This window comes from Nicotiana attenuata, chromosome 2 (assembly GCF_001879085.1).
Source record: "Nicotiana attenuata strain UT chromosome 2, NIATTr2, whole genome shotgun sequence".
In the NCBI taxonomy this organism is placed as follows: Eukaryota; Viridiplantae; Streptophyta; class Magnoliopsida; order Solanales; family Solanaceae; genus Nicotiana; species Nicotiana attenuata.
This window is the reverse complement of record NC_031990.1, coordinates 75,803,885-75,820,121: the sequence shown is the minus strand read 5'-3', so window position 1 is coordinate 75,820,121 and position 16,237 is coordinate 75,803,885. Positions and strand designations below refer to the sequence as shown.

At 36.8% G+C, this 16,237-nt stretch overlaps 1 protein-coding gene across 1 annotated transcript; it reads left to right on the top strand.

Annotated features, from left to right (window-relative positions):
* Window positions 3,425-11,053, top strand: LOC109212995 (lysine-specific demethylase JMJ706-like). Its single transcript, XM_019376744.1, has 11 exons — window positions 3,425-3,897; window positions 5,539-5,920; window positions 6,200-6,356; window positions 6,435-6,654; window positions 7,085-7,138; window positions 7,229-7,308; window positions 7,383-7,660; window positions 7,862-8,257; window positions 8,353-8,696; window positions 8,808-9,074; window positions 10,166-11,053. The coding sequence occupies exons 1-11, from the start codon at window positions 3,895-3,897 to the stop codon at window positions 10,529-10,531; spliced, it is 2,547 nt and encodes an 848-aa protein (XP_019232289.1). The 5' UTR covers window positions 3,425-3,894; the 3' UTR covers window positions 10,532-11,053.

The window sequence follows — 16,237 nt, the reverse complement described above, 5'->3', positions numbered from 1 at the left end:
TGGAATCAAAGAGGCTGCAAGAGATTGAAAGCGGAGATCGAAGAAGAAGATCAAAGAAAACAATACACATGCGAAATGAGAAATGATATAAAATTTTGAAAATGAACCCCCCCCCCCCCCAATCTATTTATAGGGCTGGGTGGCACCAGAATCGAAGCAAAGGACCGTCAATGGCACTAAAATCGAAACGACAGAAGCACAGACACTGCATGGGAAAGACGCGCAATGATGACGTGCGTGGTCATGACGTCACCCCGGGTTAGCCACGCCAACCGCAGCTCCGCTGGCCATGCTATTTTTTCGACCTCGGCCGATTCGATTCAATCAACACGACCAAATTTCTTCTCAACGGCTGCAGACTGGATCCGCTCATCGAGGACGTGCAAGATCACGACCTCAATAAGCGGAGGAACTAACTGTATTGGTCTAAATTTGGGCGGCTTGATAACTGCAAATAAAACATGGTCGTGGATAGAGCCGACCACAGTACAATGGCGAGGAGTCGTCTTAAGAAGAATTATTGCCGAGGTCAAGCAAAGCGGGGAAGGAAGCAACGGTGGGATAGTTTAGCAATAGATATAAGGAATATTCCCTTGGATATTCTCAATGTTGTACTTTTTAGGGTTTCTTGGAGATAAATAAATAGGAAGAGATAAAGAACAAAAAGGGGATATTCACTTTTTGATAAGAGCACTTGTAAAAGGTTAACTACAAAGAATATACAAAAAGACTTGTCTTGTTCACTGATTCTATTGCTCAACTCACGTCGTTCACTCTTTGTTTACAAGATCCAAAGATTCCTTATCCATCTTCATTTATCATTATCCACGTTGCTGTCAGGAAGAAGAATCACCCAAACCATCTAACATTTGGGTGATAAAATTCCTCTTTATTACGTTTATTGCCATTATCTACATTTGTTGCATGATCTTATTATAACATTCGTTGACAATTATTGAACACGTACCTGATCTTTATTACTCTTAAACGCGATCTCATCACGCGGATCTGTCTAAGTTTTTTATCTAAAATTTATTATATCTAACTACGATTCACCCTCTATTTCCTCATTAATTAGTTTAACAAAAAGCTTAACACTTTTTGATCAAACACTTATCTCTTTCAGTTTATGTTTGTTGACCATCAATACTTTTTTACCAATGCAATTGCAATTATATGCATAAATTTAGCTCAAAGAAATAAATTTAATATTTTATGAAGTTTATTTTTTCTACCATGGCAACAAAAGCAAATTCTCTATTTACTTTCAAATATCTTTCACTAATTTAAGAATTTCAGTTTATATTTGGGTTTTTGAAGATTGTTTATTTTTCCATGAAGAAATATTTAATTTTCTTAAATTGGTGTTATGATTAATTATTGTTACATTTAGAAGAGTACTTTTTTTTTTAAAAAAAAAAAGAGAGGAGAAATACATGAAAATGATGACCAATTAGATGTACGTATGTCAATTCTTTTCATCTTGGATCTATATAATTTTCTAGTTAATATTTTTACAAGAAAAAATTTGGGGTCAAGATTATTATCTTATAATGTGGTACTCTATTTTGATAATAAAATATGTTTTAATGGGTAAAAATAAGAAGTTGAAAGTTCATTAATTTTAAAGGGCAAATATGAGGCAGTTCATTCACGATAAGGGTATATTTGAGATTACAGTCAACCAGAGGATAAATTTATTCTATTTCCCTAGTTGAGGGATAAATCGGAACCAATCTACTAAAGATAAGGTCATATGTGAGACTAAATTCAAAATAAGGGTAAATTTGCAATATTTCTCATAGTCGAGAGGCATTTTTGGGGTTTTCTTTTTTTAATATAATCTGAGGAAGCAAATGTAATACTTTTTTAATTACAATTTTAATTGAATAAGAGGGTGTTTGGCTAAGCTTATAAGCTGGTCAAACTGGCTTATAAGTACTTTTTGGCTTATCTACGCGTTTGGTAAAATTAAAAGTGCTTATAAGTTAAGTGCTTATAAGCCAAAAATAAGCCAAAAGTCATAAGTTGGTCTCCCCCAACTTATCAAATTTCAGCTTATAAGCACTTTAAGTTTGACCAAAATATTTACTATTCTATCCCTAAAATACTTATTTTTAAAACAAAACTCTTCGTATACCCAGTTCTTCAGCTACATATTAGTAATTTCAGCACTTTTATCCAAACACGTAACTACTTATTTTTTAAATCAGTTTCAGCACTTAAAAGTGCTTTTCAGCACCTAATGCTTATCAGCTACTCTAAATTAGCTAAGCCAAACGGGCTCTAACTTTTAACTATCTCATTTAGACATGTTACAACCCAAACAAAGAAGTCCCACGTGATATTCAAACTAGGGCTGGGCATAATTTGGTAAATAACGAATTACAATACCGAAATAAAAAATTTTGGTATTTAGTATACGATATTTTGGTATTTGGTATGGTATTTAGTTTAAGTTTTAAAAAAAATTGGTATTAGGTATGTATTTGGTATTTTAAAATAAAATATCGAAATATCGATACCGTACCGAAATATATATTATATTACACAAAACACATATTATCAATTATAACATAAATATAAAAAATCTAAAATTTTACTTTCCTTTATTCTCAAAGTTCGTCAATTAACTCTAAACAAGTAACACGACATTTCTAATGATCAAATATTCTTTTATGTACAATTTTCTCTATTTGGTCGATATTTGCTAGTTTTGGACAAATTTTTGTCAACAAATATTTTCAATTTTGTATTTTTGACTACTTTAATTAGGAATATTAGAGTGTATGGTTCTATGCACTAGTTAGTATTCAAACCGAATAAACCGAACCGAATAAACCAAAACCGAAAGGAGAAAAACCGAACCATACCGAATTTAATTAGGTACGGTATTGATATATTTTAAGAAACCGAATACCAAAAATACCGAACCGAAATATTTAAATACCGTACCGTACCGACCAACGAATACGCCTAATTCAAACAGATTAAAATCAAAACGAAGTAATTTCTTTTTTCAACAAATCGAAGTAATTAAGTTCAATGTCGTATACCTGTAAGTTTAGAAAAGAATCGAGAAAAAGCTCAAACCATCCTAAGCAAAGTTTTGAAAAAAAAAAATACACATCCCTAGTCATTGTGTATATCGCAATAGGGGTATTATTGGGAAAGCACGTGTCCGTGACTGCTCAAAACGGGCGTTTGAAGGACGGCTGGCGTTTGGTTGAACCAACCTAACAACTACCACTTTCCTTCACACTTCTTAGCTTTTACCAAATAAACTAATTAAAAAAAGGCTGCCTTATTATTCATTTAATACTATTATTAGTTTCCATCTTTAGATAAAATAATAATCTCAAAAAAAAAAAAAAAAGCAATCGAATTTCCAGCATTTGCCCTATATATAAAACTATAAATTTTCCTCACCTTTCTCTTTTTCCGTTTTCTAAAAGCCAATACTTCTGGATTTCCCCATCTACTGTTCCCCTCTCTCACCCCCTCTCTCTCTACCCTTTTTCCCTCTTTCTACTTGCCGGAAAACCTCTTCCACTCCCCGGGAAACCGCTTTTTCGTTGCCGTTGAACAGCGTCGCCGGAGAATTCACACGCACCCTCTCCACATGTTTCGTTCGCTTTGATTAGTGCTGCTCGTTTTTTGCGTGTAACTGAGTCACTCGGTTGGTGGAATTGCTCTGATCTCTGAGTTTGACTCGTTCCATGCAGTGCTAAGGGAATGTGGCGAGTCTAAGGCTGTTTTTCTGGTTCCTTGTGCCCTAGATCCTGATCTAGGGCTTGACTGACGCTTGTGTTGTTGTTTGTTAGTTTTTTGGTTTTGTTTTTGTCTGTGAAGAGTGGAAAGACGACGAAGAATAGAGAAACGCTTCGTAATGAGATGGTATGTTATTATCAGTTGGATGTATTGTGTATTTCTTTGTAAAGTTTTGAGTTGTGAATGTTATTCTTTTTGTTCCTTTGGAAGTTTGGATCTCTCAAGTGTTCTTAGGATTGTAGTGAAAATTGAAGGGTTTTTTCCTTTTTTTTTTTGCATTATCTTTTCTCAGCGATTTCATGTGCTTAATCTGAACTAATTGCGCATATTGAAATGAACATTTGTTCCTGTTATTTTCTTAGAGAAAATCGAATGAAGATAATTCTTAATGGGAATTTTGAGCTGATTTTTTTTCACTATTCATAGTTGAATTTTTGATTTCACCGATTTTCTCCCTATTTCTGCTGAAAAACTCTCAAAATTCATCTCTGTACTGTAGTAATTGTTTCCTTATTGTTTCAGATCTTACAAGTTACATTTTGGGCGGTTTATTAGCGGTATCTGTTTATGGATTGGCTCAATTTTTTTGAATACATAGTCTGGTTTTGGTAGTTATTCTTTCTTCGTCTTTTATCCTCTTTTGTCGCGCAGAAAAAAATGTTGAAGAAAATTATAAATTTTTGATTATTTACGCTCTTGGAACTTATGATTTGGTTCCAAATTTGAGTGGTTAGAGTCGTCAAATTTTGAGATGCATCAAATTTTGAAAAAATTTCTGCTTTCTGTGTTCACACCTTTTGTTTATATTTTTTTTTTGGGGTGGGGGGTAAGTTGTGTTCACACCTTTAAAAACTTTTTCATAATTTGTGCAGATAGCTAGCGTGAGTAACTTCTTTTACTGTTTCTTTGGTTAATAACTAGTGTTCTCGTGTTATTAATATATACTCCTTCAGAAGGCAAGGGGACGGTTAGCTACATGCAGTTGAGTGGATTTCGACTCAAAAAAACCCCGTCCCTGGCTTTAGGTTGAGGGCTTGTGAGAGCTGGCTTTTCTGAATGAACATGCTTGGATTTATCAATAATTCAGTACCATATATTTCACTCATGGTCACTCTTTCCTCGTTTTGTTGTGGGTTCCCTGTTGTCTCATGACATTTACTACTGTTTAAGTCAGATTAAAGCATCAAATGATTGATTGTATGTTCTGCAACAACAACAACAAAAACAACAACAAAGCCAGTAAAATCCCACAAGTGGGGTCCGGGGAGGTTAGTGTGTTTGCAAACCTAACCCCTACCTTGTAAAGGTAGAGAGGCTGTTTCCGATAGACCCTCGGCTGTTTTCGATTGTCTGATTTGATTTCTTGATAAATTGTCTTGGTTGCCTCAGTTTGGCCTTGTTATGAGACTGTTTTTCTTACTCTTGATTGTAAGAGAACTTGTGTTCCTAGTTGAGCTGTGCGAGATTTTTATACACTTTCTTACACCTGCCTTGTGAAGGTAGAGAGGCTGTTTCCGATAGACCCCCTGCTCTGATTGTATGTTCTGATTTCCAGATAAATGTCTGGTTGTTTTGGTTTAGCCTTGTTATGAGACTGTTTATCTTACAGTTGATTGTAAGAGAATTTGTATTCTTAGATGAGCTGTCTGAAATTTTTTCACTTTCTTAATTCGATAATGGAATCGAAACATGCAGCAATTGTTTAGGGTTTGTGATACTGTTTGGTTTACTTGTTCAATCTTAATGAGCTTATTTTCACTATGGCAGGTGGAAGGGAGAGTCTGCATGTCGAGGGAGGCTAAATTGGAATTTTTGAAGCAAAAAAGGCTTCAAAGAATGAAGACAGAATCTATGAATGATATCAATTGTGTCAGCAACATGCTGAGTAGAAGCGGAGGAGATGCCCTAAGATCTTCTGCTTCATGTGGTGTTAGAATCCATGTTAATAGTGATTCATATCCAGGATCTGGGTCTTCTTCTTATAATGGAAAAGATGTTTTCTCAAAGCACAAGGTTGCAAAGTTTGACACCTCCAATCTGGACTGGATTGATAAAATTCCAGAATGTCCAGTGTACTATCCAAATAAAGAGGAGTTTGAGGATCCTTTAGTTTATCTCCAGAAGTTAGCTCCTGAAGCTTCTAAATATGGTAAGGCTTCATCAATTTTCTTTGTCTGTCAAACAAATTAAGTGATTTTGCTATGACTCTCTGCTTCAGGTTAATTCAATTACTGTTATGCATTCCGCCTCTCTCTAGAATCTTTGGCCTTTTATTTTGGAGTTGCTCTAAAATAATGAAAATTCCTCTTCTTGCAATTTAACGGCTGTGTAAATTATATACGATATTGATTATTCAGGTAAAGGCATTTTATGCTGCTGGTAGCTTCATTGATTGATAAGAGCTGATACTATGTTTGAAATGTAACAGGTATATGCAAGATTGTTTCCCCCATAACAGCTTCTGTTCCTGCTGGAGTTGTTCTGAATAAAGAGAAGGCTGGTTTTAAATTTACTACTAGGGTACAGCCACTTCGCCTAGCCGAATGGGACACAGATGACAAGGTCACCTTTTTTATGAGTGGGAGGTTAGTTTTTATTTGTTGTTGGTGATTGCTACTATGAATTGGTTGCTTGCCTCGCTTTTGACTAGTCCGGTCTTTCAGAAACTATACATTTCGAGATTTCGAGAAAATGGCAAATAAGGTATTTGCTCGTCGATATTATAGTGCTGGATGCCTTCCTCCGACATACTTAGAAAAAGAATTTTGGCATGAGATAGCTTGTGGAAAGACTGAGAGCGTGGAATATGCCTGTGATGTTGATGGTAGTGCATTTTCCTCTTCTCCCAATGATCAACTTGGAAAAAGCAAATGGAATATGAAGGTGTGAATTCTATTAAAAAAGTATTTTCTTTACTGTGCTGTCTCCCCCTTTTTTCCGTTCTGGATATCATGTCAAATTGTTGTATGAAAGAGTCAACTTGTATTGTTGTTAGGATGCATATTGATTCTTGCCGTTTTTATGTCTGAAACTTCTTATGATGCTAATGCGGTTACTGTTTTATAGACACGGAGATATTTCCTCGAAGTCCTCTTTAGGTTGCTTCTCTGTTCTTATGGTCTTCCTTCTTTTCCTTCCCTTCTTGTCCCAAGACAAATTATGAATACCTACTTCATTTCCTGCGTAGTTATCCTAGACCACAACTCTCCCCGTCAACATTTAGCTGTAGTCTTAAGGTGGTCTATGTTGGCCATATTGTTTTGAAATAACCACTTATGAAATTCTAATTATGTGCTTTTATTTGTGTTTCCAGGGGCTTTCTCGGTTGCCTAAATCAGTACTGCGACTCCTTGAGAAATCGATCCCGGTACAGTAATTATCTTATCCCATCTTCTATTGAAAATATGATGAATCAGAAAATGTGTCGCAGTTTATTGATACAATTGTTATTCTCCAGGGAGTTACTGAACCTATGTTGTATATTGGAATGCTATTCAGTATGTTTGCTTGGCATGTGGAAGACCACTACTTATATAGGTATGTGTTTTTTTATTTGAACCATGTTAGTCCTTGCTATTTCTGGGGCTGAACATTTTTTAATCTGTTTGTAGTATCAATTATCAGCATTGTGGGGCCGCAAAAACTTGGTATGGCATTCCAGGTCATGCAGCACTTGACTTCGAGAAGGTTGTCCGAGAGCATGTTTATACCAATGATATCTTATCAGCTGATGGAGAGGATGGAGCTTTTGATGTGCTTTTGGGGAAGACAACATTGTTTCCTCCTAACATTCTGTCAGAGCATGGTGTTCCTGTCTATAAAGCAGTTCAAAAACCGGGGGAGTTCGTAGTAACATTTCCTAGAGCGTATCATGCAGGATTTAGTCATGGTAAGAGCCTGCCTTTGTTTACTCTGAAAACAAATGCTCTGCTTTGTTTTCAGTTTAGTGCAATGAAGCATGTGTGCGGAACTGCTTATTCACGCATCCAGACAGACGTTTTCTCATCCTCCACTGATTTACGCTTGATTGTTGTTCTGTTTCTCTGAGGATGTAAAAGTTTGGACTCTCAAATCTTTTCTTTATATGTAGGTTTCAATTGTGGGGAGGCCGTTAACTTTGCAACGGGCGATTGGTTTTCTATGGGTTCAATTGCCAGCCGTCGCTATGCACTCCTGAACAGGGTGCCTCTACTTCCTCACGAGGAACTTCTCTGCAAAGAAGCGATGCTTCTAAGTACGAGATTTGAACTGGAAGATCCTGACTATTCCTCTGCAGACTTGATGACTCATCATAGCATCAAAATTTCTTTTCTGAATTTGATGCGTTTTCAGCACTGTGCTCGTTGGTGCCTCGCGAGGTTAATAGCATTTTCAGGCATATCCTTATTCGCACATGGTACCATTCTTTGCAGCATATGCAAGCGCGACTGTTATGTCGCTTATCTTAATTGCAGCTGCTATGCACACGCAGTGTGCCTTCGCCATGGTATTTTTAAACTGAATGTTTTCTCTTCTTTTAATTGTCTATTATATTGGCAATGCTCGTTGTAACTGATGATTGGTCGCATGATTGTTCATCAGATCCCAGGTCACTTGATTTTCCTTGTGGCAGCAGTAGAACCCTTTGCCTAAGGGAAGATATATTGGACATGGAAACTGCAGCTAGACAGTTTGAGCAGGATAAGGTGGTTTTGCATGAAGTTCAACAGCGATATAGAAAAACTGATGACTTTTCTCTCCTTTTAAACATGTTTCCGCAAGCTGAGGAAGATGGCTATATTCCATATTGTGAAATCAATTTTGAATGGTCGGAGGACTCTGTTGAACAGACAATTCATGAGTCAGCACCTAATGCTTCTGCCTCACTTGTGTCTGATCTCGACTCTCCAATGGAGCCGAAAGATAACCTTTCCGCTGGTGTTAATGTAAGTGGTCTTTGGTCTGTAATTCTATATATGCCTATTTTCTTTGAGTTCTGCCTTGCAGAAAAAGAACTGCTTTATTTGGTCTCAAGCTAATCCAGCCCCCAACTGCAGGTACAGGGAAATGCAATCTGTAAATTAGATACTGCATCAATGAAGTTCCATGGTGATGTTTCTAGTTGTCGGAGTGAAAGGTCGGAGAGTTCATCAAGTGATAACAATTTTACAGTCCATCAGAAAGTAGCTCATGAGACAGATTGTAGAACTGTTGTAGATCAAGACAGTGATGAGTCTGATACAGAAATTTTCAGGGTGAAGAGACGTCCCAGAGCAGAACATAGAAACGGATATGATTCAGTCTCTATCAACATTGAGCACCAGGTATAGCTTAATAGAGACATTAACACGTTTAAGTTTTATTAATCAGTTTGCAAAGAGGGTGAAAGGTGTGTGATTAAATACTTTATTCTCTTTTCTTTGTTCCGTATGTCCACATATGATACTTTTCTAATTGTCAGTGCAAGAACAAAGTTCTGAACTGATACTTGTAATTATTAGTACAAGAGCATAGTTGATCTCTATCAACATCACCAGGTATATGATTCAGTCTCTATCAACATTGAGCACCAGGTATAGCTTAATAGAGACATTAACACGTTTAAGTTTTATTAATCAGTTTGCAAAGAGGGTGAAAGGTGTGTGATTAAATACTTTATTCTCTTTTCTTTGTTCCGTATGTCCACATATGATACTTTTCTAATTGTCAGTGCAAGAACAAAGTTCTGAACTGATACTTGTAATTATTAGTACAAGAGCATAGTTGATCTCTATCAACATCACCAGGTATATGATTCAGTCTCTATCAACATTGAGCACCAGGTATAGCTTAATAGAGACATTAACACGTTTAAGTTTTATTAATCAGTTTGCAAAGAGGGTGAAAGGTGTGTGATTAAATACTTTATTCTCTTTTCTTTGTTCCGTATGTCCACATATGATACTTTTCTAATTGTCAGTGCAAGAACAAAGTTCTGAACTGATACTTGTAATTATTAGTACAAGAGCATAGTTCTAATTATTGCTTCTGTCCTTGTATATTTGTGCCCATTGCTTGTCATCAGGACTTTCTGTTTTCTTTTCTTATCCAGCTCCAGTGGGTTATGGATGTAGTTTTAATTTCCGCTACAAGGATTCATCATATTCAGTTTTGTATCTATTAAGATGGCTTATTGGTAGATTACAAATATGTGTTTCAGTAAGCGAGATTCATTAGGAAGTGAAACTAATTGGTTTTTGGAAGATAGTTATTGACGACCTAATATTAACTTAGTATGCTTTCAAATATGAATTTTATTTCATTGACAAAATATAGTGTACATTCATGTCAATTTCCTTCAGCATTGAAGTTCTTGTTTTGGGAGCGACCAATTGTAAAAAATCTAAATAAGTACCTTTGGCATGTACTTTTGCAGAGTTTCAAAAGATTAAAGAAACGTCAATCAGAAGGATGGCTTGGGCCATTGTCTTTTCCAGAGTGTTCTACGGCTAATGATGCAACTCACAGTTCCATTGCTAATTCAAGTCAATCCAAAGAAGCACTGGACTTTCATCCCAGAGACAAGTCCGTCAGAGGTGGTACAGTTCCGGTATCCATTAAGTTGAAGAAGGTGGCTGCGAATGAACAAGCACTGAGCAAGCAGGACGAGTACAAGAGAGATCACAAGTTCCAGTTTGAATTGGGGCAAAATATGAGGGAACTACCCAGAATAGAGAGTAGATCGAAGCGTCTGAAAGTCAGAGGTCCTTCAGTTTTAGGGTTTGGAGGCAGGATGGAGTGAATAGATAGCTAACTGACAAGTAAAAGAGCATCTTGGCTTGCTTGCCTCTGGAGTGGCTTATAGAACCTGACTTTGCTAACACTTATTCTCTAACGCGGAGCTAACAACACGATAAAAAAGCTAAGCATTTAGGAGGCAGCAGCAGTGCAACTTTTAACCCAATCTTTAGTTTAAAGAGGTATATTCTTTGTGCAGGCCTCTAAAGTGGGGCAAGTAGCACACTTGTGATTCTTATGGTTCTCGAGCCGGGGTGTTTTTCTGTCTTTGGCAGGAGAACCTCTCTCCTTCCATTCCACTTCCAGATAGTAGATTTCGGGTTATTAGTGAATTCTCTCATGTACATTTTATTTTTAACAAATTGATCAATTCTTACGAGGTGCAAATGGGTATTTCCACAAGCCCTCTGATTTAATGTGAAGTCTGCTGCCCTCCTAGTTAGGGTTCATTATTCTTTCTGTAGCTGCGGGTCTTTTTGGCTCGAGACTACAAGAATAAATACATAGAATTTTCCCTTGCTGTCTTTTTTCCTTTCTCATAACGTTCTACATTTTAGTAATTTCATAATCTCCTTTGATGATAAAGATTTTTTTTATATATACAAATCAAGTGCTATCTGTAACAGTTGCATATTTGAGGTCTTCGCCTGGTTGATTTTTTTATATATTTGGACTCCCGACTTTCTTTATCCTTTTTTTGTTCATATTGTATATATTGTGGAGTTGGAAAGACGTAATAGCAGCTGACCTTTTGGAATAGGCTGTCTTCTTGAGGGCTTCCGATTACTGAAACAGGAAATATGGAACTTCACTTGCTTGTCCCAAATAAGTGGTAATACCGTAAAAAGGGTCTGAGCCTAAACAAATTTTATATTACAATCCACTCTCTTCAAGTCAGTAGAACAGTGTGAACATGAATGGTAGTTATTTGTTCCTTGTCTTTAACTACTTATGACTCATGGATACTTCACTATTCGTTTTAACCAGGCCAAATGCATACCAGTCCCTTGAAGTTGTCTATTTACCTCGGAAATTCGAGCAACAATTTAGTTTGATTTGTGGTTTTAAAGATATGTGATTTAGTTCAATACCAATTAATAATCAAGAAGTATAACGTATAAATGAAAGAAATGAGTAAATCAAACCAGTGTTACTAGGCAGTATCGAATTCAAGCCCAGTGACCTCAAGACGGATCAAGAACAATACAGCAAGAATAATAAAGCTAAAGGACAGTTCTGATGAACAACGAGCGAGAAAGTAAGAGAGTATATTCTTTGCCAATGATTAGATAAGTCTAAAAAAATGATTCGGGTCCCCTTTATATAATTGGGGAACCCTAAATAAGGTGCATTTCCATTTACAATAAAGAATCTTATTGGGACATCTGTCTAACCGCCTAGTACGGATTCGTACAAATCAGTTTCGGGATTTACGCCATGATCTTAGGGACGTGGCAGGAATCTTGCTTAATCTGTTACAAATTCATAACGACATTATTTCGGGGTTGAGCATACTCGACTTCGACACTCATCGTACTTCGATCCTCGGGCATTGCGCTCTGCCTTCGAGCTCGAGTCTGGTCCATCAAGCTCGAACTTGACCTTGCCTGAACTCGGGCTTAAGGTGACCCTTCAAGCCCGAGAAATCGGGCATACCTGATTTCGACCGTATGCAGATAAACACTTAAGAACCCCTCCACATGAGTAGTGATGCTTTCCTCGGGGTTTGGGATCTGTACCACGACCTCGTCTCCCCAGCCGCAGTCCTTCTTCATGGCCTTAAGGTACTTCATCGATATCGAACTAATATAGAGATACATGCTCGCATCGGCCTGGGCTATCGGGTGGATTTCCAATATTGAAATCCTTCTTTATCACACAAGGGCCGGGAGTGATTTCGTGAAGAGCCGACGGCGCTACCGGTTTGGCCGGCCGGGAAGAGGAAGAAGATAATGCCTTCTCTTTTAGGGGGACTGTTTTGGAAGTTTTGGCCATAGTTTTAAGCCAAGAAATGCAGATGGTAGCGGAACGTGGTGTTTTCTGGGAGTTTGGCGTTTTTCGGCACTTAAAGAGGCGGTGGAAGCAGATGATGAGAGAAAGAGATGAAGAGGAAAGGTGATCGGAGTAAATATAATGAAGAAGAAAGTTTTTAATTCGTGGAAGGAGCCCCGTATTTATAGATGAGCGGCGACGGTTCGACGGCTCTAAGTGGCCGACCATTATTGGCATGCATTTAATGTTTTGGGGAAACAGACCGACGGGACGTTTCGGTCAGTTCGAGCGCCTACGTCACGGGAATGACGTCATCATCAGAGACTCCGGAAAGTCGAGGTTCAAATCGTTTCTTATCATCTTACTCTAAGAAATGCGCGTACTATCTGTATACGGTCGAAATCAGGTATGCCCGATTTTCCGGGCTCGAAGGGTCGCCTTAAGCCCGAGTTCAGGCAAGGTCAAGTTCGAGCTCGATGGACCAGACTCGAGCTCGAAGGAAGAGTGCAATGCCCGAGGATCGAAGTACGATGAGTGTCGATGCTCAACCCTGAAATAATGCCGTTATGGATTTGTAACAGAATGAGCAAGATTCCTGCCACGTCCCTAAGATCATGGCGTAAATCCCGTAACAGATTTGTGTGAATCCGTACTAGGCGGTTAGACAGCTGTCCCAATAAGATTCTTTACTGTAAATGGAAATGTACCTTATTTAGTGTTCCCCTATTATATAAAGGGGACCCCAATCATTTGTAAAGACTTATCTAATCATTGGCAAAGAATATACTCTCTTATTTTCTCGCTCATCGTTCATCAGAACTGTCCTTTAGCTTTATTATTCTTGCTTTATTGTTCTTGATCCGTCTCGAGGTCACTACTGCTTAGTAACACTGGTTTGATTTACTCATTTCTTTCATTTATACGATATACTTCTTGATTATTAATTGGTATTGAACTAAATCACATATCTTTAAAACCACAAATAAGATTTAATTGTTACTCGTATTTCCGAGATAAACATTGTCACAAATTTTCGTTTAGATACTTTAACTGGGTTTATTAGACACCTCAAGTGTATTAAAGATGTCCCTATTAGAGCTCCAAACCAACAAAAGTGTGAATCACACTCTCCTGTTACTCTTTGACATGGATTAAATCAATATAAAAGTTACACATCAGCAAAAAAATAAAATAAAAGAAAGGACCAAGATATGTCCAAACAAGCTACAGCTCAAAGCCGCAAAAGTGGCCAGAACCGTGAAACGTGAAACAAAATTGATTGTGAACTGAAAAACGTGACCAGGTGCCGAAGAATTGCTCTTAAATCTCAAGGCAATATTGGCTATGTCGGAAAGTCGGATTAACTCTTCCACCATAAATGGCGCCGATTCATCTTCACAACCATGGCATCTGAAAGCAGTTGGTCGGTTTCAATGTATTCTTCCCCCTGTTCTACCCTTTGTCAGAACGTTGCATTACAACAATTTGATGTGAGACATGCATGGGTTATTCAAACAAAATTTGCTTTTAAGATTATTGCTTTCAACAAAAGAGGCCATGCATTTTTTAACTTTCAGCAAACCGCTAAACTTTCAGCAAAGCACTATATCTTACTAATGGACATGGGTTATTCAAATGTTTGCCCGAAACGGACTTGTCATGGGTATCACCGTTTTTTGGAGCCTGTTTTGGTAAAACTTTTGGGAGGCCAAAAGCGTCTTTTTTGTCAAAAAAATACTTATTTGAAAATAAAAGTTATTTGGCCAAAACAGTAAAGTGCTTTTGAGCAGCGGCAGAAGCAGTTTCTCTGCCTTTGGAAAGAAGCTGCAATTTCTACCTTCTTCAATTTCTACCTTCTTCTAAGAAGTAGAAGCAGAAGCAGAAAATTAATGTTTTCGAGACAAAAATATCCTTACCATAAAATTATATTTCCTAAATTATCCCTTATTAATTTAAACTTTACATATTTTTTTATTTCTACCATCTTTTCTTCTCTTTTCTATTTTTACCGTATTTTTATTCTTCTTCTCTTATTCCTATTTGGAATAACCTCTCTAATATAAATAGATCTTCTTTTCTCTTTTGTTGTTTCTTCTTTTCTTTGTCTCCTATTACTCTTTGAAATAACAAGGCTAATCACCAGATTCAAGCACTTTCTTCATAAGCTATAATTATTTTTTCTTTTAAGTATATCAATTTTATATGATCTCCAGTTTGAAGTTTATTTGTACCTTTTTTCGCGTGCATGCATATAGTATAATTGACATAATGCAATACTACCTAGTTTGTTATTTTCTCAAGAATTAATAGTGTTTTTCGTACAGGTAACTATAAGCATATATGTTCTTACCAATATTATTGCTTTTATATACTTATATTTTATATTGATTAAAATTTGTAATACATATTACTTTATATTTTATATTCTAATTACATAAAAAAAATTAGTTAATTATTTTATAATAAAAATTTAAAATTTCTCTTTTTAAATAATACTAATTGTAAATAAACTTTTACTGTCCTTTATATTGATTTGACAATTAAAAGTACTTTTTAAAAAGATTGGCCAAACACAACTTGCTTATCAAATTTTGCAAAAAGTACTTTTCAAATAAATTGGCCAAACAAAAACTGCTAGTTTCAAAAGTATTTTTCGAAAAATACTTTTCAAAATAAGTAATTTTTGGCAGTTTGGCCAAACGGACTCTTATTCAAGAATCCAAAAAAGAATTTGTTCTAAGGATAATAAATGTTCTGGTAATGGTAGAGGCCAAACTCGAAGAAGGATGAAGAGCATGTGGTGGTGGTTGTGGTGACAGAAACAGAAAAAAAACGAGGTGACATTATAAACTTTTTTTTTGGTCGGAAAGATAATTGCATTAATCACAAAAGTTGCTACAGAGAGGTTGATGCTGTTGCATCTAGGTTATAGTTTAAATTAGTTTGATCAATACAGAAACTACTGCCTCTAAAACTAACACTGCTATCCAGTGCATTATCGCTAGAGGGAGCTGCTACTTGTTGTCGTTTGTCCCATTGTAGGTGCTGTGTCCCTGTTGTCTTTCTTAGGCGAGTGTCTCCTGCTTGATCCCTTTGCAAAAAGATGTTGACCAAATCTGGTTGTTATTCAAAAATGGTTGCAGTGGTAGAAGTGTCCATGCTGCACCCTGCTTTTGCTAAGCCATCAGCCACCTCGTTCCCCTCTCTGTAGATGTGCATGATAGGTGAATTAAGCAGCTGGTCCAGTAGGTGCCTGCAGTCATGAATTAAATGAGTGTAAATGGGGTTATCTTGTTGTAACATCGTGATTACCTCTGTTGCATCGATGTTAATTTCTAGTTGAGTCAAATGATATGCTCTTGCCATTTCGAGTCCGTAGAATAAAGCTTGTAGTTTTGTTTGGACAATGTTGGCATTGTCCAAATTCCCTGCAAAACCTACGATCCAATTTCCATTGGAGTCACGTATTACTCCGCCTATACCTTCTTTATGAGTTAATGGGATTACTGCCCCATCCGTGTTTAATTTATAGTAGTTTGGTTTGGAGGGATTCATTTTATGGGTTGCAGTAATTTTTGTTTTGTTGTTCTTGCAGCAAGGTAGGTGAATTCTAGAGCATGATTAGTAATCTGTGTAAGAGTTAAGTGTTTTCTTGTATTATTGAAGTTTTTGTGCTTACGATTTAGCCAAATGTCCCATAATGCGTATGAGAGGAATG